This window comes from Cyanistes caeruleus, chromosome 14 (assembly GCF_971803275.1).
Source record: "Cyanistes caeruleus chromosome 14, bCyaCae1.hap1.1, whole genome shotgun sequence".
NCBI lineage: Eukaryota > Metazoa > Chordata > Aves > Passeriformes > Paridae > Cyanistes > Cyanistes caeruleus.
The window spans coordinates 18,236,798-18,259,767 of NC_141714.1; the positions used below are offsets into that span (position 1 = coordinate 18,236,798).

General features: G+C 41.0%; 1 protein-coding gene across 3 annotated transcripts in view; it reads left to right on the forward strand.

Annotated features, from left to right (window-relative positions):
• Nucleotides 1–22,970, forward strand: part of PCDH11X (protocadherin 11 X-linked) — a 426,119-nt gene that overhangs the window by 281,249 nt on the left and 121,900 nt on the right. For 2 of the 3 annotated variants that reach the window (XM_023925911.2, XM_086850087.1), the window contains one exon: nt 21,259–21,457. The exons of the other annotated variant lie outside the window; for it this stretch is intronic. In XM_023925911.2, the coding sequence (XP_023781679.1) occupies nt 21,259–21,457 (199 nt within the window). The remainder of the gene's footprint in view (nt 1–21,258; nt 21,458–22,970) is intronic. 3 annotated transcript variants of the gene reach the window in all.

Consider the following 22,970-nt stretch of genomic DNA (forward strand, 5'->3'; position numbering starts at 1 on the left):
GTTCTTTTCCAGTTTCTCAATTCAGTTTCTCCATTCCACTTTCTGAAAAGAGAGCTGATGTAGGGTGTGGGCAGAGGTTTAATGTGACAGCTTTCACAGTAAACATCTTTCCCAATTGCTTCCACAAACATGCTCTTGTACACTGCCACTGCTACCCGTTTGTTGCATCCAAATTACAGAGGTGGTTGCTTGAATCCTCCAGCATTTTGCAGTCAAAATCCTCTTGCTGTGCAAACACAGAATTTTTGTTAGTCTAACTGAAGTCTTAGTGATCTAAAGGATTTTTGGTAGCCCAGTTGTAGTGATACACTTCTAATTCCAATTATATGCAGTTCAAATTAATAAATGCCGGCTTTCTTTTATCTGCCCCTCTCTCAGCTGTTCTGCTGCTCTTACACTCCCTCACTGCTAAGTGGCTTCACTCTGGAGAGAGGTGAGAATACCTCAATCAGGAGCATTCAGATCCTTTCACACAAATGTGATGCTGATGGTTTCTTCTTCATCCCTCACTATAGTCAGGACCATCTTTACATGCTCGATAAATATCCTCCTCCTTGCTCTGCATATGACTGCTCAGGCCCAGATTTATTCTGTGTGGTGTCTTTTACATGTTGGATGCTGGTTTTTCCTTCTCCTGGTTAACCCTCGAGCTCCCAGGGCTGCGTTCCCCACTGAAGGGATGGGGTTTATGGCTCTGGTGCCTCCAATTTCACCCTGTGCCTGCTGTTTCAGGGCCTCCACCTCAGGTCATGGCCTCCTGCTCTCCTCCTGTGTGCTGCACTTCATCTGCAGTCAAAGGCAGCTCATCTTCCCCAGAATAACTGCGTGTCTTGCTGTTTATTGCTTTCACATCCTTTTATGTGTCTCTACAAAGCAATAGCTGTTTCCCCGAACCAGAATGTGCATTTCTGAGAGCGGCTCTTCCAAGCAGATGAACAAGCAGAGCAAACCCAGCCCAGCCCAGCAAAGCCTGGCAGCTCCTGAGCTCTGAGCTGAGCTTAGCACAGAGCTTCTGTCCTGTCCTGAGCAGTGGCAGCACCAGATTTACAGACTTCTAGGCTCTATAGCAAAGGAAAAATGGGAGTTAGTTGCAGTTTCATTCCCTGCAAGCATATCACAGAGAAAACCTCTCTGTTTTCTGTTTCACCACACTAAACTGAGCTGTCTTTTTCATATTTAGCTTTTTGCAAACTTAACCTTGCAGCAGCACCAGTCCTTCATCCCCAGGTTGGAACCTGTTGGAGTCTGAGATACAGAGTGTGTGCACATGGCTCTGATGCCTGACTCTGAGATCCAGGAGAACACTGAACTTCATCTTACATGAAATTTCTGCATCAAAACAATATTCAGGTCAGTTTGACTTGGCAATTAATATTGCAGCTGGATCTTTACAGTGAGCTTGGAAAATTGTTATCCAGACATGATTTTCCAATCTTTCACTGATTTATCAGCTGTGGCAAACTCTGGGATGTGAGTACAAAGTTATAGTACCTGCAGCTGCAACTCTTGTTTCCTCCATGCCCTTTGCTGTGCTCATTTTCCTTACCTGGGGATGAGTCCTGAAAGGTTTCCAGCAATGAGATTTCTGAATGGTGAAAAATAATGGTTGATCTTTCTTGCTAATGACTCACAGGGATGAAATGTATATTTGTGTGCTTCCCCTGCATCCTCACACATTCAGCTTTGGGCAGAGGCACCAGGGCTGTGTGTGGTGAAGATGTTGAGCACAGAGCACACAAAGAGGGAAGTCTGGACTCTGAGTAATTTGCAATGAGCATTTGTAAGTAATTCCAGGTTTTAAGTGTAACAGTGCTCACTCTCCCTGTGATTTCCTGCACCCCCTGTGATTTTCTGCACCCTTTTTTCCCATCTCTTCCTTGATTGCTAATCAAATTGCATATAGAAATGTTTTCCTGATGAATCTCAGTCTCTGGGCAGTCTCTCATATATGCTTCACTACCAAAACATGTAATTTGATCACTGTGTCTATATAATAGAATTCATCTTTTCAGAAGCTTGAAAGCATTCCCCTCTGTGTCAAAAGCTAAATATTCCAGAGCCTGTTAAGTGGACTCATCCCCCAAGCCTAAGGAAATAAATGGAATGCTGATTTGATAGTTTTAAGCACAATTTAAATAATCACAGTATCCTGTTTCATAAGCTGTGTGCCTCCACAGGCTTCTCTGCATTGATTTTCATGTTTGGAAATGTTCTGGTGGGCTCTGTGTCCTTGTGACCAGGGAGGACGAGGGGTTCCTGGGATGGGTGAGGAGGAGTGTGGCCAGCAGCTGATGGCAGAGATCCTGCCCCTGTCCTCTGCCCTGGTGAGGCCACATCTGGAGCACCGTGTCCACTTCTGTCCCTTCCAACCCCAGCCCTTCTGCCATTGGTTTTGTCATTTTGCTTATTTGATTTTAAATAAAATGGATAAAAGGAAAGGAAAAAAAAAAAAAAAAAAAAAAAAGAGGGAGAAGTAAGAAGATAATAATTCTTCTGAAGCATTTTCCTATTTTTTTCAAAAGTTGTAGGCTTTTGTGTGTTTGTCCAAGCTCCCTAGAAATCTGATGGATTAGAATGGGTCAATGATCCTGTAGAAGTAAGATTTGAGGGAATAACTTGTCTTAGCAACTAAATTTCTAATCTTATTAAAAATGTATTGAGTTGCCTCGATAAGATCTATTTCTGATACACCCATATTGACTGAGACTAGGTTTTTTATTCTCTTTTGATACTTTGTACATTAAGTCTCCTATCAGCCATCCCATCATCTTTTTCCAGTGGTATTATGACAGCAGGCCTGCAGTTCCTGACATCATCCAATTTCCCCTTTTTAAATATCAGTACCTCACTGGCCTTCTAGCCTTCAGGAAAACATCATTATTTTAAGAATTACTGAAAAGCAGCAATAGCAATACAGGAAAATTAATGCCCTCAGATTATTGGAAGCAATGTGAGCAGAGCTGGGTACAGAATCAAGCTGTTGATCTCATCTCCTGTGATGGCAGCCTTAGACCCAAGTGAATAATAGACCTTTTTGGAGCTGAACTGCCAGCCTGTCCCTAAAACATTCCTGTTTTTCTTCCTGAGAATGGCCAGGTGCCATTTCTGTGCTCTTGCTGTGGCACTGCAGATGTGTCACCAGGCGGCCTCGTCCCCTGTCTGTCACTCACCTGCTTTGCAAAAGGTCAGGCCCTGCAGATTTCTGCTCAGCTCTGGTTTCTGATGCTGGACCAAGGAAAATTGATTATTTTAGTGTCTGGAACAAGTTGTCTTTTGCTTACAATGGGCTGATTCGAGTCACAGTCCACAATGAATAATGAATGCAAAGGGGAGTTTGCAGCTCAGTCACAAATTATTATTTACGGAATTACTGCTGACTTCTCGTTAGCGCTTGCAAGTGCCAGACTGGCTCTTGAAGGAGTTTGGAGGTTGTTAATGAAGGTTTATTTATTAAGATGCATGGCTGGCCAATATACTGGTCATCACATTGATTTTAGGACTGGATCAGATTTTAGGATCTTTGCATAGCTGAGGAGTGAAAAGCAGCTAAACTACTTTGAGCACCTTCTGGAGTAATTATTTATTTTATTTTATTTTATTTTATTTTATTTTATTTTATTTTATTTTATTTTATTTTATTTTATTTTATTTTATTTTATCTTTTTTATTTCTTTTTTATTTTATTTCTCTTTTATTTCTTTTTTATTTTATTTCTTTTTTATTTTATTTATTTTATTTATTTTTAATGTAATTTTAGTTTATTTTTTATTTTATTATTTTATTATTTTATTTTATTTTATTTATTTATTATTTTTATTTTATTTTATTTCTCTTTGTATTAATAATTGCCTCCTTCTTTCTTTTATTTCTTTTTTAAGAGCTTTGAAATAAAGAAACTTTGCTATACAGTAATTTTTAAGGTAGGACTAGGTATGCAGGATGATATTGCACAATTAATCCTTAAATTTTCATTTCATATGGTAAAACCTACTGCAATTCCCTCCACAAAGGAGATTTAGTCTGCTCCAAGCTTTGTGATTCTGACAGACAAATTATATAGGAATGTCAAAAGTGTAAACACAGTATAAATACATCTGAAAAATAGAATGTCTAACAGATATTTTATTCACAGGCACGGACCAGTGTCACCTAATCATGGGGGATAAATGTATCATTGAACACAAACAATTTATGGGTATAAATTGAGGTTATGTTGTGCCCCACCCTCAGGTCTAAATCTCTTTTTCTTTTTTTCTCCTTAACAAAATTCACCTAATTTTCAGAGGTGAATAAGGTTCAGGCACAAAGTATTTTCTTGTTCCTGCTGCAGTCACCCTTGGTGTGCACTCACCTTCTTTCTGCTCTTGGGAAAACCCAGGGAATACTCTTGGTTTTGATGGAACATCTCAAAAATACATGGTTTATTATTATTACGATGTTAATGAATGTTAAATGAATGTTAAGATGTTATTAAGATGTTAAACATGGTTTATTTATTTTTAAGATGTTAAATAGATTTTAAAAATGCAGGTTTGTAAAGAGAGGAACCTGGGAGCTCCTGTGTGACCCATGAGGGGCTCAGTGCCCTCCTGAATTTCCGTTCTGCTGAGCTTAAAAACCAAACAAACACACAAACAAACCCAGAAACAAAGCAAAAAAAAACCCCAACCACCCACCCCAAACCACCCTGAATGTCTGATGCTTTATTTTCCTGGATGGGGAAATTGTCATTGATCGTTTGACTCAAGTTTTGAGCTGGCTGAGATAACACAAATCATTACACTTTAAACTATGAGCTGCAAAAATTGAACTTTCTGCCTTTGGTGGGGGTATCTCGGTGGGAACCTTTTGTCAGATGTTAGCTTGCACCGAGGAGACATTGACTGTGCAACTTTCCATTGCTGGAGTTAATTGTCTGCTCCTCTCTCGCTCTTCCAAATTGATCTGGTTTTCAGCTTTTCCTGCAAGCTCCCTTCGAGAGCAGCTTGGGCAGCACGTGGCAGGGGCTCTGCTGGATTTCTGAGCTTCAAAACACACCCAAGAGGGAGAAAATCTACCTTAGACTGCCTTGGCAAGCAGAATTTGACCTTTTTTTTTGGTTTCACTGTGTTGTTTTTGATCAGTTTAGCATTTTGCAAATTTCCCTTAAATATATAAAAAAAGGAAAAATCTGTTTGCTTGTTTGCATTAATGTACAAGATCTCTACCAGCTGTAATGGGAAATTTGTCCAAAATCACACTGGATTTCAGTATTTTTCATTCACTGAACCTATGAGAAAATGAAATTAGTTTGTTCTTTTTTATGGGTATTATCAAAAGTCTTCTTAAAGTAGTTTACAAGTCAAACTATCTATTGATATAATTATTTTGGATGAACAAAACAGTAAAAAGTCTGAGGGCACAATGTTTTCAGCTGTCTGGGAATTAGCTTGGTCTATTCTGGTTCCTGTTTTGGACTTAATTATGATATCACTAAATATTTTCAGAAGTTATCCCAGAACAAATAAGCAAATTAAAAAGGAGTTTGGTTGAAATTTTCTTTTGGCTTTGTTTGTTTGGTTTTTGGGTTTTTTTGTTTAGTTTTGTTTAGTTTTGTTTAGTTTTGTTTAGTTTTGTTCAGTTTGCTCCCTTGGGGGGATTACTTTTGGTTCTTTAAAGGCTTTAAAAAGGCTGAAGAACTTGGTTAATCCTTGTGCTGCTTGTGGCGAGATGAAAAAGAACATGACATAATTGAGGAGAGGCTGGTGTGAGAGCTAATGTGGTTTTCAGGAGCCTGTTGAGAAAATCATCCCCAGCAGTGTGACTCCACAGCAGCTTCCTGCAAGCTCTGGGAGGGGAATTAATTCTGTGCCAGCGTCCTTTTCCATGAGCCACTGGGGACTCTTGGCCTGTTGCTGTGGGAAGAGGAGGCGCGAGGGTTTATAGACGGTTTTGCACCGGTTGGTGATCAAGGTGAGGCAGAATGTTTGGTTACCTGTGCAATAATTCAAACTAAACATATAATCTGCTGAGGTAAGTTTGCTGTTCCCTCTTCCAGAGTTGCTATTTTTAATGCCTCAGCCGCTCACGAGGGAGTGTTTGTGTCTGGAGCTGTAGCAGAGCGCTGTCAGGGATGCAAGCTCGGACAAAATCAACCTTTCCAGGAGGACGTGATGCCTTGTGGCTGATTTTGATTTGCATTGATTTGCCTGTGTTGTTGTTTGATTAGCTCCAGGCTGGTGTTGGAGATGTGGGCTCTTCTGTTTGATCCCCCATTAGGCTCTTCCCTCCGTGTCCTATTGATACCTGCCCCAGGCAGCTCCTCTGGGCTCCTGCTGCGTGCAGCTCCCTTCCCTCCTGCCTCTGCTGCTGCAGAAATTAACTGGGAAAAAATCCCACGTGGGCCTGGAGCTGGGCAGAGCCCTGCTGTTCTGCTTGTGTCTCTGAGATAAATGGCAATAAAACATTTCAGCATTCATTTAATGTCTGGAAACTTCATGGGACTTGTGTGGCAGCATTCCTGAGGAGGCTCACAGATGCTGCTGTAGAGCAGGGCTTTGGTTAGAGAGCCTTTTGGAAAATGCTTTGGCTCTTTATTTTGATGTTTTGGTACAAGTTGCATTAAGGCTGATATAAGAAAACCACTGACAACCTCTCTACTAATGTTTCCTTTGTGAAGGGAAACTTAAAATTTCAAATAATCTCCCCCTTTTCTCTGATCTGATTTTGCCACTGGCAGCTTATTGGGAGTCAAGCTGTAGCCTCACTTTGTGTATCTTCAAACTGCTGGCTGTCACCATGTTTTAGATTATGACTCTGGATTTTTTGGGTGTTTTTATCACTCATTTCAGCCAACAGTTGTTTGGAGGAGGCAGGACTGGGGGAAAGGAGTAAATCAAATTTGCCATGCACAGGTAACACACCTGTCAGGGTATGGTGGTGCTGCTTCGGAACATTTTAAAAGCCTGAGCAGATTTAAGATTGACTTGCTGACAGGAGCACCCATGCTTCTAATGTAAGTCCTGAATTCTGCTGCAAGCTGATAAGTTGTTGGACAGGACAGATTTCAGGCTCTCCCGGAGCCCAGACTGCTCCTGTGGAATGAGGGGCAAACTGGTGGGAGCACTGCTGTCAGGGCAGCTGCAGAACAGGAAAAAGACACATTTAAAGGGGATAACAGATAATTGTTATGGCTCAATCTTAAGCTTCATGAACCTGCAGAGCATTTCAGCAGGAACTTTGCTTGTCAAGGCATCCCTTCCTTAGCCACGGGTTTCTCAGCGCTGATTTGAAGATTTCCATTAATGAAGTTGTCTGTTCCTCACAGATGGAATCTGCTGCAGAACACATCTTCTGCAGTCACCAGGTTTTCAGTCTGGTTAGGGCAGATAAGATCATTATTGTTCTATCACTTAGCTCACAGGGCTTTAGTGTCAGATGATGTTGCTCATAGTGGTTTTTAATCCATCTGGCTCCATTGAAACAGGCTCTGTCACCCCTCAGTGGTTACCCGCTGGTATTGGTTAAATTACTCAGAAAACATTTTATTGAGTCACTTCCTTCCAGGGCTGATGTTGTTTGAAGAGATGTTGTATGTGCTTGTATTTATGTGCATTATTTTTGTAAAATGCACACGCATCATTCCCAGGTTGGGGCACTCTGGGGTAGTTTATTGAAATGTAAATAATTTACTTTAGTGTATTTTGAGAGAGAATAGCTTTTTCTCCGGGGAAGCATGTGAGATGGAGAATGTGAGATGTGACTGCAACTTGCCTAAGAGTGTCCCTTCTGTCCAGACTCTTGATTTCATTCTTAGATTCTGCAGGTGACACAGCCTAACCTTCAGTGGTGAGAATCAAGAGGGCATAGCCATTTGTGCTTTGGTTTGTTGCTTTGTGAGCTGTTTTAACAACTGTCTTGTCTGTTCTTTTCTTCTGAAATGGAATTCATATTTCTAAAGCCCATTCAAGTAAAGAATGATGTACATGTGCAAAATACTATTACACTATAGGCTGTTTTTCACATTTCTAACATCTGTTGTCAGTCTGGGGAGGTTGTTGTGCATTTGTATTGCTGGGAGAAGGAAATTTACTGAAATGCAAAAGCCACAGGATGTAAAAATGCTTAATGTCTACCTGGAAAGTGTGAGTACATCAGTGATGAGGAACTTTGCACAGTTATGCTGATAGGGTGATGTGCTCGTGGAGTGACAAGCAAATTATTGATTGGAGCTGGAGAATCCTCTTTGGTAGCTGTTGTTTGTCTTCTCTTTCTTCTGTGAGTCCTGGGGGAGTCAGCTGGGGCTGAAGTCACTACCAAGAGTGGATTGATAGTCTTTAACTGTGGGGAAGAAATGGGGAATTTCTTTGGAGGCAGGCACGTAATCAAGGCAGAGAGGGAACGTGTTGGCTGGGTTACAGGGGGCCAGCACGAGGGCACGGAACACACCAGGAAATTATCTCCTCCCAGCTAGGGAAATTACAGCCACAGCTGCCTGATCTCTTCCATCAGAGACTCTCAGCATTACTCATTATTTCTCTTCTGAAGCAAACAAACACGTGCTGGTCCCAGGTCCCAGAGGCAATTCCAGGGATGAGGGTGAGGAGGACCAAGTGATGCTCTGGCTGCCCTTTGTTTACACGAGCACAGACTGAAATTCCTGCTGATTTGGGTTCATTTGAGACGTGGCAGGACATTTCTCTAGCAAATCCATCCCTGTCTGTGTGTCAGGTACCTACAGCAACACAGCCCAAGTCTTTTGAACTTCTGGGAAGAGGCAGCTGGTGTGCTTCAGGCTGCAGTTCTGCTGCTGGTTTCTCCAGGAATTGCTTTGAAACCCCAGCAGTGCTGCCAGCCTTCTTTCAAACAATGAGCCTACTTCAAGAGTTTAATATTACTCTACAGACTCTCAGGCAGGCATTGGGTTTTCAGAGAGGGGGTGGTTGGTTCCTCTTAAAAAAAATAATATATTTCTTCTCTTTTTAGCTTCTATGTTTTCTTCTCTTAGAAAGAGATCAAAGTTCCTTTAGTTTATGTTCTGTGCTAAAGTCTGAGTTTGGAGCTTCATCTCCTTGTGGTTTTGATTTCCCCATTGCAAATACCATGTCTGTGTGTGTACTTTGTTATGGATCTCAAAATGTCTAAATGTCTTAAAAATTGCAGTTTGTATTTCTGCAGCTGAATTATATATTAATATTATATAATATTTATTATATATCATAATAAAATATTATAATAATTATAATATATAATTATAATATATAATATATATTATAATTATAATTATAATATATAATATAATTAATAATAATATATAATATTATAATTATAATATATAATATTATAACCAATTGTGCAGCTCTTCCTCCCCCTCCCAGCTCACCTCTGGCATTCCCCCTCTTCTGAATAAAGAGATTTTTAAGAAGCTTTGGCAATTAGCTGTAACAGTAACTTCCAATATTTTTAATTCCTCAGCATCATATAAAACTGCCAGGAAACTGTAGAATTCACTCCATTAAAGGGAGTGTCTGAAGTTCATGACGAGCCTTGATTTCTGACTCCCAATGAAAACGCATTTCAAACTCTGCTCAAACACAAGATGTTTAACAGTGTTTGCTTTCCCCTAATTTTTCACCAAGAACCAATATGATTTTAAATGAAATAGGATTCTTAAAAGAAAATTATGATTAGTCTCTGGTGTAAAGAAGGGTCCTGAATGTGTTTAATTAGGCAACAACAAAGAGCATGGAATGAGCAAAGCTGATTCTGTAGATGTCTGGAGATCATACTGAGATATCACTGAAGTAGAAGAGCTTGTTGCTTCTGATGGTTTAAGTGCCTTGCACACCCACAATAAAATGTTCTATCACACATTCCCTTCATCATACCCAGCATAAGATCCATACTCCTGCAATAATAGCAGGGATAATTAATTCTGGCTTAAGTATTTGGGAAATTATTGAGTGCTGCAATTACAGGCTTTCCAAATGACAATCTTTAGCAGCAAGAAGCTGCACTCCACATTCCCCCCAGATCTGAGTGCACTGAGAAACTTCTCTCCAGCACCAGAAGGCGAAAGCCCCTGCAGGAGTGAATCTTAATGTGGTATTAATTGGGTAACAGAAGAACACAGCTCCGAAACACAGAGGGTGCATTTAGAACAGGCCAAATAATCTGAAATACAAGTTTGATGAATTCCCTTCATCTCTGTGCTGTGGCTGCTGCAGCACTTTTGTTTATATTGATCTGAACGGCGTGGAAATTTTCTTTCATCTGTCATTTACATTCATTTTACCTCTTGCAATTGCCTCTGCCAGCTTTACATGCTTGTTTTCTGGTGAATCTATTAATAAGATTTCCAGTACATCAAAAGAATTTCTATTGGGCAAAGGTAGAATAAAATACACTTGAGGTGTAGGAGGGCTCCTAGATGCAATTTTACCTACTAAAAGTTATTAATGAGTTTTGTGAGGTAAAGAAAATAATTGGAAAGCATAATGCTAATTGCATGCTATAGATTTTCCTCTATTGCTTACTTGTTTAGCAAGTGACTTGCAGAATGGAATATTTGCACCATAGCTTTTTTTCAGATTGCAATATGCCTTCTGAATTGACAAAAATAGGCCCAAAGGTCAAATTAATTAAAAACAGTAGGAGAAAGAGCACAATTAATGCTGCAAGTTTGTGTTTACACGTTCTTGCCTGAAAAATGTGCGAGGTGCGTTTTGTTGTGTGCAAAGCCCAGATGCTGTGTGCCAACAAGAATAAGAAAACACCAAGAAATATCTCAAAGAGTAGATTTAAATTGAATTCTTTACTCAGGATAATTTGTGCATGACAATGATTTCAGGGTGAGTAACCAGGGCACTCAGCATGGGTTTTGGACAGTGAAATTGATGAAGGAACACGAGTCTGGCCGTGTGAGGAAGGTGCCCATGCCCACAGCGTCCCCCTGTTGCCCCCATCCCTTTGCCAGCTCTGTGTTAATGTCTCTGCCTTTCCCCAAAAACACTTTTCCTACTGCTTCATTCCAAAATCCTCCCTGGTTCTCAAGTATCCACAGCAATTTGCCTTGCCCTGAGCTGTAGGAACATGGGCAGACATAAAGCCTTGCATTTGCTCCTCCATGGCCACACACTACAGGGATTTCTGCCTTTCTGCACCAAGAACAGCGAGCATTTTCCTTTCCTGATCCCCACCTTGGTGTCAGCCTTGCAAAAGCACTTCAGATTCATAGGCTGCAAGTTTAATGGGGTTTGGATGGAGAATAATATTTACCTCTGATTTAACTGTGCTGCACATGAGGTTTGATCCTGAAGTAACGATTGTAGAGGTGTGAGGAAGCAGAGGGATCCCTGAGTGCATTCAGGGAGCTCTGGGGAGCAGCTGGGCTCTTGGCCTTCCCTCCCTCACGTTTCTCAGCTCTTTGGGAGCATCTTTCCAGAGCTGCAGAGACTCAGACTGAGGGTTATGCTACTTAGGAGGACACAGTGGTGGCATTTTGGGGTTTGTGCAGTAAATGGCTTGGGACCAGGCTGTTTTTAAGCAAACACTGCTCTGCTCAGCGCTGTGACAGAGGCTCTGGGTGTCTGGGCTGTGCAGTCAGCAGCCCCCTGAGGAGGAGCCTCCCTGATGCCTTCCAGAGATGCCTAATCCTCACTTTTGCTGACTTCTCTCCTATTTCCTCTTGGTGCTTTGTGCATTTTTGCATTAGCATTTTTCTCTCGCCCGCTGGAGTTACCAAGTGACCAAGCACTCTCCTCCCTGGGTTTGTGGTTCCTGGGCTGGAGCTCACACCTTCCCCCTTGCCCTGTTTGCCAGGGGAGCTGCCCAGCTCTGCTCTGTGCTTTTCCAGCTCCTGCTGACAGAGACCAGCCCTGGCCTTGCCCCAGAGCTGAGCGCTCAGTGGGGCCGCAGAGCACGAGCCCCACATCTGGATGTGACACGGGACGAGGACAACTGTCCCCTGGAACAGCAGCTCTGGGCTGGCTCTGAGCAGGAAAAAACCTCCCCCAGCCTTCAGCTGGGTCCTCTCCATTTCCCTCACACAGAACTGCATCATTCCCTTCTCCAACCAACGTGTGCTGCATCTCCTCAGCAATTTGCACTGTGGAGTTCTGCCCCGAGAGGAAAGATGAGTGAGTAATCTCAACTCTGCTAAAGAACGGCTGCACCGACTATGGAAATAGGCTGGGAAGATTTAAGGAACAAGGGAAGGCTAATGGCTTTATATTTTGCTTTGCTGAAATTACACAAGTGGTGAATTGTGAAAGACAGTTATATATTCTGATTATCTGAAAGGGCAATTGCAGAGCCATGGCTCTGGAGGAGCGAGGGATGATATCAGAGATACAATGCAGAGCTTCAATTTGCAAAATCCTTCCCATTTGCAAATAGATATTTCAGACATCCATTTAAGAATGCATTATTAGCATGTAGTTAGACTCTACTAACTCTGAATATTTCATGTATTCTACTGTAAATAACAGCTAAATCTTATTCATTATCACCCTGATAATATAAGCTGTGAAAATAGTGATGCAAATGGGAGATTTCTGACTTTAATCAAATAAAATGCAATCCTTTTTCTTAAAACAACTTGGAGAGAAAAAATAGATCTTTCAGATGTTTGAAACAAAACCAAAGAATTGTTTACCATAGCATTTATCACCCAGATTCTTTCCTATTTACAGTTAGAGAAGATGGAAAGCAAAGTGTACCAGTGAAAAATTCCTTTATTCCAGGATGTGGAATGACTTCTGTTTTTGAGAGCAAAACTTTTGTTTTACAGTTGGAAAGGGAATTCCAGGACAAAACTTTTTCTGACTTTCTTGATCCAAAGAAATTTTCCTGGGCCACTGGAGTCCATTGGAGAGTGTACTGCTGATAAAAGTGTCCACCCTGAGGTGCTGGAATTTACTTTATACAATTGAAATACAACATGAACTGCATCACTGCTTGCAAACGTTGGCCTAGAGCTTTATTTTATACATGCCAGCAGGTTTTCTTGCCAAACTCTTGCTTCTTCCTTAAGCAGTTCACCCAAAGGTGGAGTAAGTATTGCTGCCTTGAGAATGTGCTCAGAGAAGTGACCTTGGTGGCCACCACAGCGTAAATTTAAAATTAAAAATGGGTAATCAGGGTGGTTAAAGGATATTTTCTCATGGCCACAAGGATAACTCTCTGATACAGACAGCAGAAAAGAGAATATTTTTACTGCTCTCTAAGATCTTGAGTTCCTCAGAGTCCATTTTAGGGAAGGGAAAACATTTTGTCTGTTCTTTCTCTTCTCCAGAAAGAGCAAGATGCTTTTTTTGACAGCTGCATGAAATTCATTCATTTTACCCTTGCATTTTATCTATCATCAATTCCCATTCTAACTAATCAAACACTTGATATCAAACATTATAGATTTCCTGCTATAACAAATAAAATGCTGTTATAATAAAGGTGTGCTGTCATAACAAATAGAGTGAGACAGTGACATGCCAAAAAGCTGCCTTGTTACTCATTTTAAAAGGCTCCTTTAGTTTGTTTTTTTTTTTTATGTTTGTTTTTAATTGTTTTTAATTATTTTTAATTTAATTCAACAGCTTCATGAATGCAAACCAAACATAAAGTCCCTGCTTGTCTGTGCTACACATGAACTGCTTTAAAATCATCCACACTGGGTGGAGAGATTTTATTTTATAGACTGAAAAACAACTGAAATGTTGCACCACCACTTGAACCAGAGCAGTTAAGAGCAGTCCTTGAACAAATCTTATTTTGTTTCTGACTTTGGCACACTTGCAACCCAAAGAACCAAAACTTGCTGAAGTTCCTTTTCCTGGGAAGCACTAACAAGAGCAGCCCCATTTCCTGGTTTGGAATGGTCAAACCACGTTTCCAAGCTGCTTCAAGGGAACATTTGTGGGGTTTCACACACGAGTGTTGCTTCAGAAAGGTTTGGCCTTTACAGGAAAAACTGAACAGGAAAAAAAGATGTTGTGAAAGGAAATAGAATTGGGTTCTTGAGGTTTCTTCCAGGTCTCTGTAGCCCCCATGACCTCCTCAGGGTTCCATTTAAGGCTTAGCCTTGGCTGTGATACAGAAGTACCTCACTGTGAGTAATTCACTTTAACATTTATTAATCCATGAATCCACACCTTGCTCGTGAAGAAAGGTGAAATCTATTTGTCTGAGCCACGACTGCAATGTCTAAGTTAGTATAATCAAATTAGAGCTAGAGTGCCATGTGCATTTATGGAAGTGTAAATTCTGCTCTATTTCGATACCAACACAAAGAATTCACAATTCTGATAACACCCAATCAATATTTCTGCTGGAAAAGATTCACGCTGCTGGGCCAGCAGTCAGAAGTGATGTCAAATATTTCTGAAATGGTTCTGTATTATTGTTTATTATGATGTTCTTTTAACTATAAAATGGCTTTGCCTATCAGATATCAAGCATTCAAAGATGATGGAAATTGAACAATGTATTAAAGAAAAAAATCAGAATTGAGATTTTCCTCTTTTTCAAACTTAGCAACAGCACAGCCATAGTGTACCTTTCATGTGTAATTTTTATTTAATCACATGTCAAATTGAAGGCTTAGATGAATTAAATTTTAAAAAGCAGGCTTTCAGCTATCATTTTGACATCTTGCGTACAATAACTGCCTTTCAAAAGCTAAGTAAAATGTTTGACATACTTTAAATGTTATTTTCAGTTTTATTTGCTCTTTATTTCACTTCTTTGTTGTTATTTTGAGAAGCCCAGAAAACACAATTTAATCGCTAAATGTTGCTGGGGAAAGTCTTATGAGAGTTACTCTGGTACAACGAGGATTAGCGTCTGGAAATAAATACCCTTTGAAGTCGTTAATCAGAAATTTGTGGCGTTCCAGGTTCATAATGGGTTTGTTCAGCAATGATTTGGGGAATGAGTTTGTTCCATGACCTCCGTGGTGTGAGAGGACGAGGGGAGCGTTGGCTCAGCCCCTGGTTACTTCAGTGAAAAATGGAAAATTTGCCACTTAAAGCGGGAGGTGTCGGTTTCAAACCCCTTCTTCTTCCTGCCTGCATGGGAAGGGATTCACAGAGCTCCGTGCAGCGGCCAGGAGCTGGAATATCTGACATTTCCCTTATCAGCTCGCTGCAGTTTTACCTCCTGCCAGAGGAGCCCGCGGGGACCTGTCCCTGAGATTCCTAAAAGGCACCCTGAGTAAGTGAGTGCTGGAGGTACAAGATAGTCCTGCAAGATTATTTCTCATCACTTGAGCGGATTCTTTGTGCGAGTGAATCCAGCTGTAAGATCTGACAATTTTAAGTCATTTCCATTTGAGCAGGTGTAGGGGCACCGTCTGTTCCGCTGGCTTGCTGTGGAGGTAGGAATTCTTTCATTGGAAATGTACAAATCTGCCTAAGATAATCACCCACCTTGAATTTCTGTTTGTCTGGGCAGCCAACACAGCTTTTATTTGCCCTTTTGAAATTAATAGGTCATGCTTCCTGCGTCTAAATAAATTAATAAAGTGGGAGGAGTTATTTAAACCGATAAAAATGAAAGCCTAAAACTATTTACTTCTCTTATACTTCTGTGGAACAATTAGATTTTTTAATCACAGTGAGAAAAAGCCAAAGTATTTATCAAGTCTTCTTCTTTAGAAGGTATCCAGATGCCTCATTTTCCCTTAGTAATTAGTGAGGATGTTAGATACCAGCTACTAATGTTAATGAGATTAAATTAGAGGGACTAGAAAAATTTATAACAAGAATGTCAAAAGGTTTCTATTGGATTTCTTTTGGAAGTTTTAAAGAGCTGAAAATGCAAAGTCCTGCCAATATTTAAAAGGGTAAATTGGGAAAGCAGCAGGTCTGTCTGATTTGACAAACAAATAGACATTCAGGAGCTGAAAGGGAAGCAACCGATAAATTTGGGGCAGTGGCTGGAACATCTGAACTTGTTCAATGAAAAGAAGGGCTCCTTCACCAAGTTTCATCTGTATGAGATGATAATTAAGGTTATTAGTGTTGGCAGTAGCTGGGAGTGGTGCTTTTTTATGTGAGATAGGGAAAATCTGATTTTAATCTCCACTAGGCTTGGACTTGTGGAGCCAGTGAATATTGAGTATTTGTGGAGTGAGTATTGTCACTTTGCACCATACCTCTCTCCTTCCCCCAGAAGATGAGCCCTTCATTTATCTTTTTTTTAAAAAAAACAAACAAATCCAACCAAAAAAAACCCACTAACCCAAAAAACCAAACCCACTCCTATGCAAAATGACTGTAGGGCCCATTAAATAAATCATAAAAAGGTCCCTGATAAATTAGAAAAGGTGAATGTGGCAGTGATGTGCTGTTAATGAAGTGTTTCTATTTGTGTGTGATAATGGTGACCAAAAGTGATGTTTTTGTAGGTACTCCAAAAGAAATACAGATCCCTGCTGGCAGAAATAGAGAAGTTTAATTTAAGTAAAAGAGAAGTTTAATTTGAGGAAAAAATTATAATGATCTGTATTATATGTTTTGCCCATGACAAAGCCATCAAAATAATATAATAAGATCTTAGATTTAATGTGCCAGGCTGCAAAACTTCTAGGAAATACAGATTTATAAAAGAGCTGAGAGAAACTCTTTGAGCTGTATTAGTTGTGCTCAACACTAGTCTGTATGGGGAAAGGAAAAATGAAAATACTGGCTTGTCTCTGTTGAGTTCCAACACAAAGACATATTTCCCACTGGGTTTATGGTTGGATCCTCTCAGGCTGTTTGTTTTAATGTTATTCTGAGAATTTTGCACTGATAGTTGCTGGGTCCTGTTTGTCTCAATGAAAGTCTGTGCAACAAAAATTGCTGTTTTGGAACAAAAGGTGATAGTTGAGGATAAAAAGATTGGAGCTGGAAATTGTGGTTTGATTAGGGATCTTCTTTACTGCTTATACTTGAAGATAGTTATTTTCTGGTTATTTAAGGTATTTCATATCCTCCTAACGTTTGAAGTAAACAAGCGACTGAGAAAATTAAAAATTTATTTGACTGCTCCTTTATTTACTGGCTGCTAAGAGGCGAGAGAATTGTTGAAGTAGTCCTGTTCTTTTGTGCTGTCTCCTAAATAAGGTCTGTTTTAAATCAGAATTATCATCTAAATAATATCATTAATCCAGCATAAATTAAAAAGTAATGTTTTTTTCTTTATGATCTCCTTTTAAATGGATATTAATTTGCTTCAATGAATGAAGATAATAAGGTTAATAGTTTAATGTTCCTCAGTTGATATCTGCTGCTTTTTCTATTACCTTTTTTTTCCTTTTTGATTATAAATTGGCTAACCCCTGGTGTATAATACCAGAAATCATCCCTTCAGTGTATCCAAAGCTATTTACTTAGACTCATCTTTTATTATTCCCACTGCCACAGTCTAATTATTGTAGTGAAAGATTGAACACAGAATAGTTTGGGGCTTTGATCAGTCTTCATATAAATTTCAATAATGAGAGTAAAAGGTTTGTGGTTTTCTGAGATAATTTGATCCCTCCAGACACACTCAGCTTTTACCAAAGGCAGTGAATGCCATATGAGACCTCTGACAACATTTGTGTCTGGTCTGTGACATCTCTGCAAGCAAAATTCTTTTCTCATACCAATAAAGAGTAATTTAATATTTTTAAATGTGGCAGAGAAACTATAGACTTCTGCACGATTTTTTTTTTCCTTAAGTTTTCACTTCATTGTCCCCTATCAGTTTAATTGTCTAGATTACAATTTCCTACATCAGAATCCTCTAAGAATACATAATAGGTTTGCTTGCATCTCTCTCTTTTTGAAAAAGTATACCAACTGTCATTCAGATAAATAAAACAAACCATAATCCTTGTTATTCTATTACTATCAGTGCTGGCTCCCTTCGGAGATAAATAGAAAAGCAGCTGGAGACTGAGGATATTTCGTAATCTTATAAATTGAAATTTAAATGCCTCAAGGAGGAAATTTCCAAAATAATTGTGACAGAAGATAAGTCCCGGCTTTTGGCAAAATTTTATTAGAATTACTTGTTCCAGATCCTTGTCTGATGCCTGCATGAATTAGAAAAATGGCAGCACTGCCATGTAGAGGAGTTGCTGGGCTTTTTTTCATCTTGATCCATTTTTCTGAAAGTGCTCTGTCATCGGCGTTATCAGGTGTGACACGCTCGGGGACATGATCAAATTCAAAATCATGAGCCTTTAGCTGATGCCAGTTGATTTTAAATCACATGGGTTTGATCTTTCTGACTAATAACATCTCAGTTTATGCAACTAAATATTTACAATTTTTAGCTGAACGTGAGGGTTAGTTAGTCACATTGTTAATTTTGCTTGAGGTACGGGATTTGTTTTTTCTCACTGGGATAAGCAGTTTAAAAAGAGTTGGTGACTTTCTGGTGTCCTCTATTGTCAGCTGGTTCAAAACTTCTGTTTTTTGACAAGGAACCCTGAAGAGAAATATTCGTTTGTTTGCACTTAGTGAATCCCAGATGCACAAAGTAGTAACCAGTTGTACATTGTAATAACCACTGTGTTCCCAGCCATTTTCAAAAGCTGGTTTTGGTGTCTAATTCCTAAGCTTGGGCTAAAAATGTTTAAAGAATACTTAAAATTCACTGGTATCATGGAGAGGATATAACACAACACAAAGGCAGTGCAAACCTCACAAAACACAGCTTTTGCAAGCAGCTCATGCAATGGAGGTGGATATTTTTTTCATACTGTGAATACCAAACTCATTTCAGATGAAAGAAATATCACATTCCCTTTTCCATGTTGTAGCTGCACATCTGTGCAAGGTGGGTGCAGTTTTGAATGCAGGCAGTAAATGGGAAACATTGCAGGAATGTTTTCCCTGGATCAACTGGACAAAACTTCAGTTCTTTGGGCTTTGAGGGAAGAATTGATTGATGCTCCTGGTGTTGATAGGGCTCTGAGAGGCAGCTGACAACAGAACAGGATAAATCAGATCAGTAATTTCTCTGGATCCATCTGGTTTTTGGGCTGTGCAGAGGCACTCTGGGCATTTTCACCCAGCTGTGGTGGGAAAAGGCAGCAGGAGGAGCAGGACCACTGTCCCAGCCAGGCTTGCAGAGAGCCCCGGGGCAGCTGTGGGCAGCCAGCTGTGGAGTTCAGTGGGAGATTCTTCTGGTGACCCCAAAAGTGCAGTGGGGGCATTTGGGGCTGTTAGCTGTGAGCCTTTCACCACCTGAACCTGTTCTCAGTGGGCTGGCAGGCCATCCCAGCAGTCACAGAGGGGCTGTCTTCTCCCATTTCCATCCCTTGGAATGGGAAATTATTCTGTATTCAGCTCTCCAGAGCTCAACTGCGATGTCTTGGCTTGATCTGTTCCAATATTTCTCAAAGATCTGCCGAGTGAGGGAGGGTCTAAAATCTGCAACTCTGATAAACAGGAAAGCAAGACTGGGAGGCAAAGTGTACTTGAAAATGGATGAAATCATCTGGAAAAAAGAGAATGGCAGGAACAATAAATGCAAAGTGCCACTCTTAGACTGCAGCAATCGATGGCAATAACCAAAAAGGGAACAACGAGGAAAAGATCAATAAAAAGGACCTGGGCATTACGGTGGTTGGCAAGGACACAAATGTGTTGTGCTGCCATGGCAAAGGAGCCTGCAAGAGCTGTGAAATGATCCTGCTCAGTGCTGTCAGGACCTTGGCTAGAGCTGGGTGCAGGATTTGGGGCAGAGCACGGAGCCCTGAGCGAGCCCCGGCACGGGGGAGCAGCCAGAGAGAGCGGGGAGCACCCGACAGATTGAAATAATAAGGTCTGTTTATTCTGAGGCAGAATAAAGTGCCAAATGCCAGAAAGATGGGTGGGAATAAGCAGACTGTGATGGATGGGACTGAAGAAGTGATTTATTTTGTAACAAGAAAAGAGGCAGGTCCAACACTGGCAGAGAAGCTCTCCATTAGCAGCGGTGAGGCACTAACCCAGGTATTCTGGGAAAGCCCTGAGTGCCTTACTGGCTGTGTCTCACATCTGTCAGGAATTGCACAGGTGAGGTTGGTGCTGCCGTGTTCTTGGCTGCTCACACTGCAGAGCAGCTGTCCGTGGGCATCTGTAATAATGTCACTGTGACAAAAAGAGACTTGTGAAAGTGGAGGAGCTGAACTTAGCAAAAAGTCAGTATAATTGAATGTTTTCAACACCGCCACCCTATGGGAACCAAATATCTAGGGACCCTTGACAACATCTGCTCTGTTATAAACACTATATATTTTTTGCATAATTGCATCAAAAGCCTGGTCTTCAGGTTTGCTGATCCCAGCAGTTCTGCATCCAGAAAGTTTTGTATTGGCTTTTTAATGGAATTTTGACTAACAACAACCTAAAAATATTTTAAGCTGTTTGTTTTTCACATTTTTTTGAATCTTCTTGTTTCAAGTTTCCAAAACTTGGGTACCAGACACATCAAAATGAGCAGGAGAGCTGCTTATTTTTTGTTCATATTTTCTTTTAATGCTGGGAGAGATTTACATTTCAGTTGTTTTGTTCCTAAATCATGCAGAGTCACTTAGGTAAGGAAAACTCTGTCCTGTGCCTGCTGCATTGGGTTCTTTGTTTCATCTGGCCCTTTCTTCCATGTCTGGGCTGAGATGCTTTCCATTCCCAGCTCCCTGGATCCCAGCTTCCAACCTTTTACAGTTAAGGTACAGGTCTGTGCTATAAGGAAAATCAAAGGAGTTGTAATGAAATGTCTGAAGGAGAGCAGAGGAATCTACTTTTCATTCATTAGCTTAACGCCTGTGCAAAATCTATTAAAATTGTTTTTAATACACAAGACTTGTTGTTGTTTGTTGTTCCTCTGCCTTAGAAGAATCCAACAGCATTATAGATGTGTCACGTTTTTTAGGTCCAAAAGTGTGGAACAGCTTTTAATGGGAAAGAGAATGTTTTTTGAAAACTAGAAAACTCAGCAGTGAAATAAATTGAGCCTCTAAAAGTGATTGAAATCTCCAAGTCAATATACAAAAGGTATCCGAAGACTTGTGAAGTCTGACAGAATCTCTTTAGTTTGAGCTGTCTTTCATTTTGCATCGGGGCTTACATTTTTTTACAAACAGCAGCAAGCAGTGCTGTCAGGTGCAGAGGGTTTGAAAGCAGCTCAGGAACGCCTGAAATCCTGCACAACTCCGGGTAACGCGTCCCCAGCAGATAACCAAAATAATACATTTCCTAAATCGGCTGCGTCGAGCAATTACCCATACCGTGGTGGAAACCGTGTCCTTCTGTTCCTTCCCTGTAGCCCCAGCGCCGTGTCACCTTCCACCTGCCAGATGGCTCCCAGGAAAGCTGCAGTGACAGCGGGCTCGGAGACCACGAGCCCACGAGCGGGGCCAGCGCGTCCCACCCGCTGCCCCTGGGCTTCCCCCAGGACGAGTTCTACGAGCAGGCGTCCCCCAACAGCCGCACGGAGGGAGACGGCAACTCCGACCCCGAGTCCAGTAAGTGCAGAGCTCTGCTCACCCCGCTCCTTCAGCCTTTGCAATCACTCGGTCACTGGGCTGTTTCTGTTCCTGCAGGTGGTTATTGAGAGCGAGCGCTGGTTTTGGCGCGGCTGAGGAAGCGCTCTGTTTCTAAACGTGGGAGGTCTGGCCGATGGAAATGAAACTCTTGGAGCTGTTAAGGGGTTATGGATGAGCTGGTGTTTTTATGGACCTGGTGTGCTGAGCACAGAGGAGCTTTCTGAGGAGGTTAAAGCTGTTGCCCTAATGGTCATAAATACTGTGCTGAGGGAATTCACATTTTTTAACGTTTCACTCTCCAGCACTACCGTGTGCTGTAGTTTAACAGGGAACTCGTGGGTGATGAGCAGCTCTGTGAAAAGGCTGCAGTCTCCAGAAATAAGGGTTTCTTGATTTGTCCTTTGAAAGCAGCGATGGTGTTGTAGTAATAATCTCAGAAGAGTTTGTCATCTTCTGCCATTGCCGCTGCCTCCTTGTGATGTCAAAATCAGGGAGGCAGAATCAACAGGAGCGGGAGCTGTGGGTACTGGCTCTGCTCTCCGTGCTATGATAGCCAGTTGGAGAGTCCACTGAACTTTAGTCAACTGTTAATTGTCCAGAGGCTCCTTTTCTGGATTAAATTGAACTGTGCCATTGATAAAGAGACACCTGAATGTCTCTAAGCCTCTAAGGCCTTGTTAGCGGCTTAATAAGTGATTTGAAAATACATCTGTTCTGGGCAAAACTTGGCCCAAAAGGTGGATTTCAGCTGCTTTAGAGTATTAGGAGGAATGAATTAGTGAGTGCTGTGCACTTGAACTAGCTGTGGAAGGTAGCTGCTACACTCTGCAGTGGCAAATCCAGCAGAGAGCATTCCCTCCCACTCCGAGCTGGCTCTGCCACATTCAGCCTGGCTCTTGGAAATCACACCTCTGCCCAGGCCTGGAGCCTCAGGGCTTTCTGCACACGTGGGTTGTGTCCTCTTTTTCTTTAATTTGTAAGCTCTTACCTAAGTTTAACTTTAAAATTTGTAAGGTGATATGTTTCCTGAAGTAATGCTGGAATATTGTGTTTTCAATGTTGATAGAGAGCTGACAAGAACCATCAGAGGTTTTTGATCTTGTGCTGGAAAAAAATCATAATTTGCTTTTGTGTTTATGTATTTGAGGCCGTAAGATACCCTTAATAATATCCTAGGCAGTCAAACTGGGTTCTTCACAGAGTTAATCTCTAGAGGGCTACAGATACATCACCAAAAGAAAGAAAATATAAAGTCAGATATTACTTGCTGCTTTTGCTTTGCATACTCATAGTCTGCACTTGTTTTCCAGCTCTTTCTTGTTGCTTTTAAGTGACATTTATACTTTACTGAAGTGAGAATGATGTACATGAAATCAGTACCCAGGGCCTTTCCTGCAGAGACAGGACCTGGTGTAGAGGAGTTCTCAGAACAGACACATTCATCCTGTCTTGCCATTTACAGAGAGGCTCAGGTTTGGGGTTCTCCAATGCT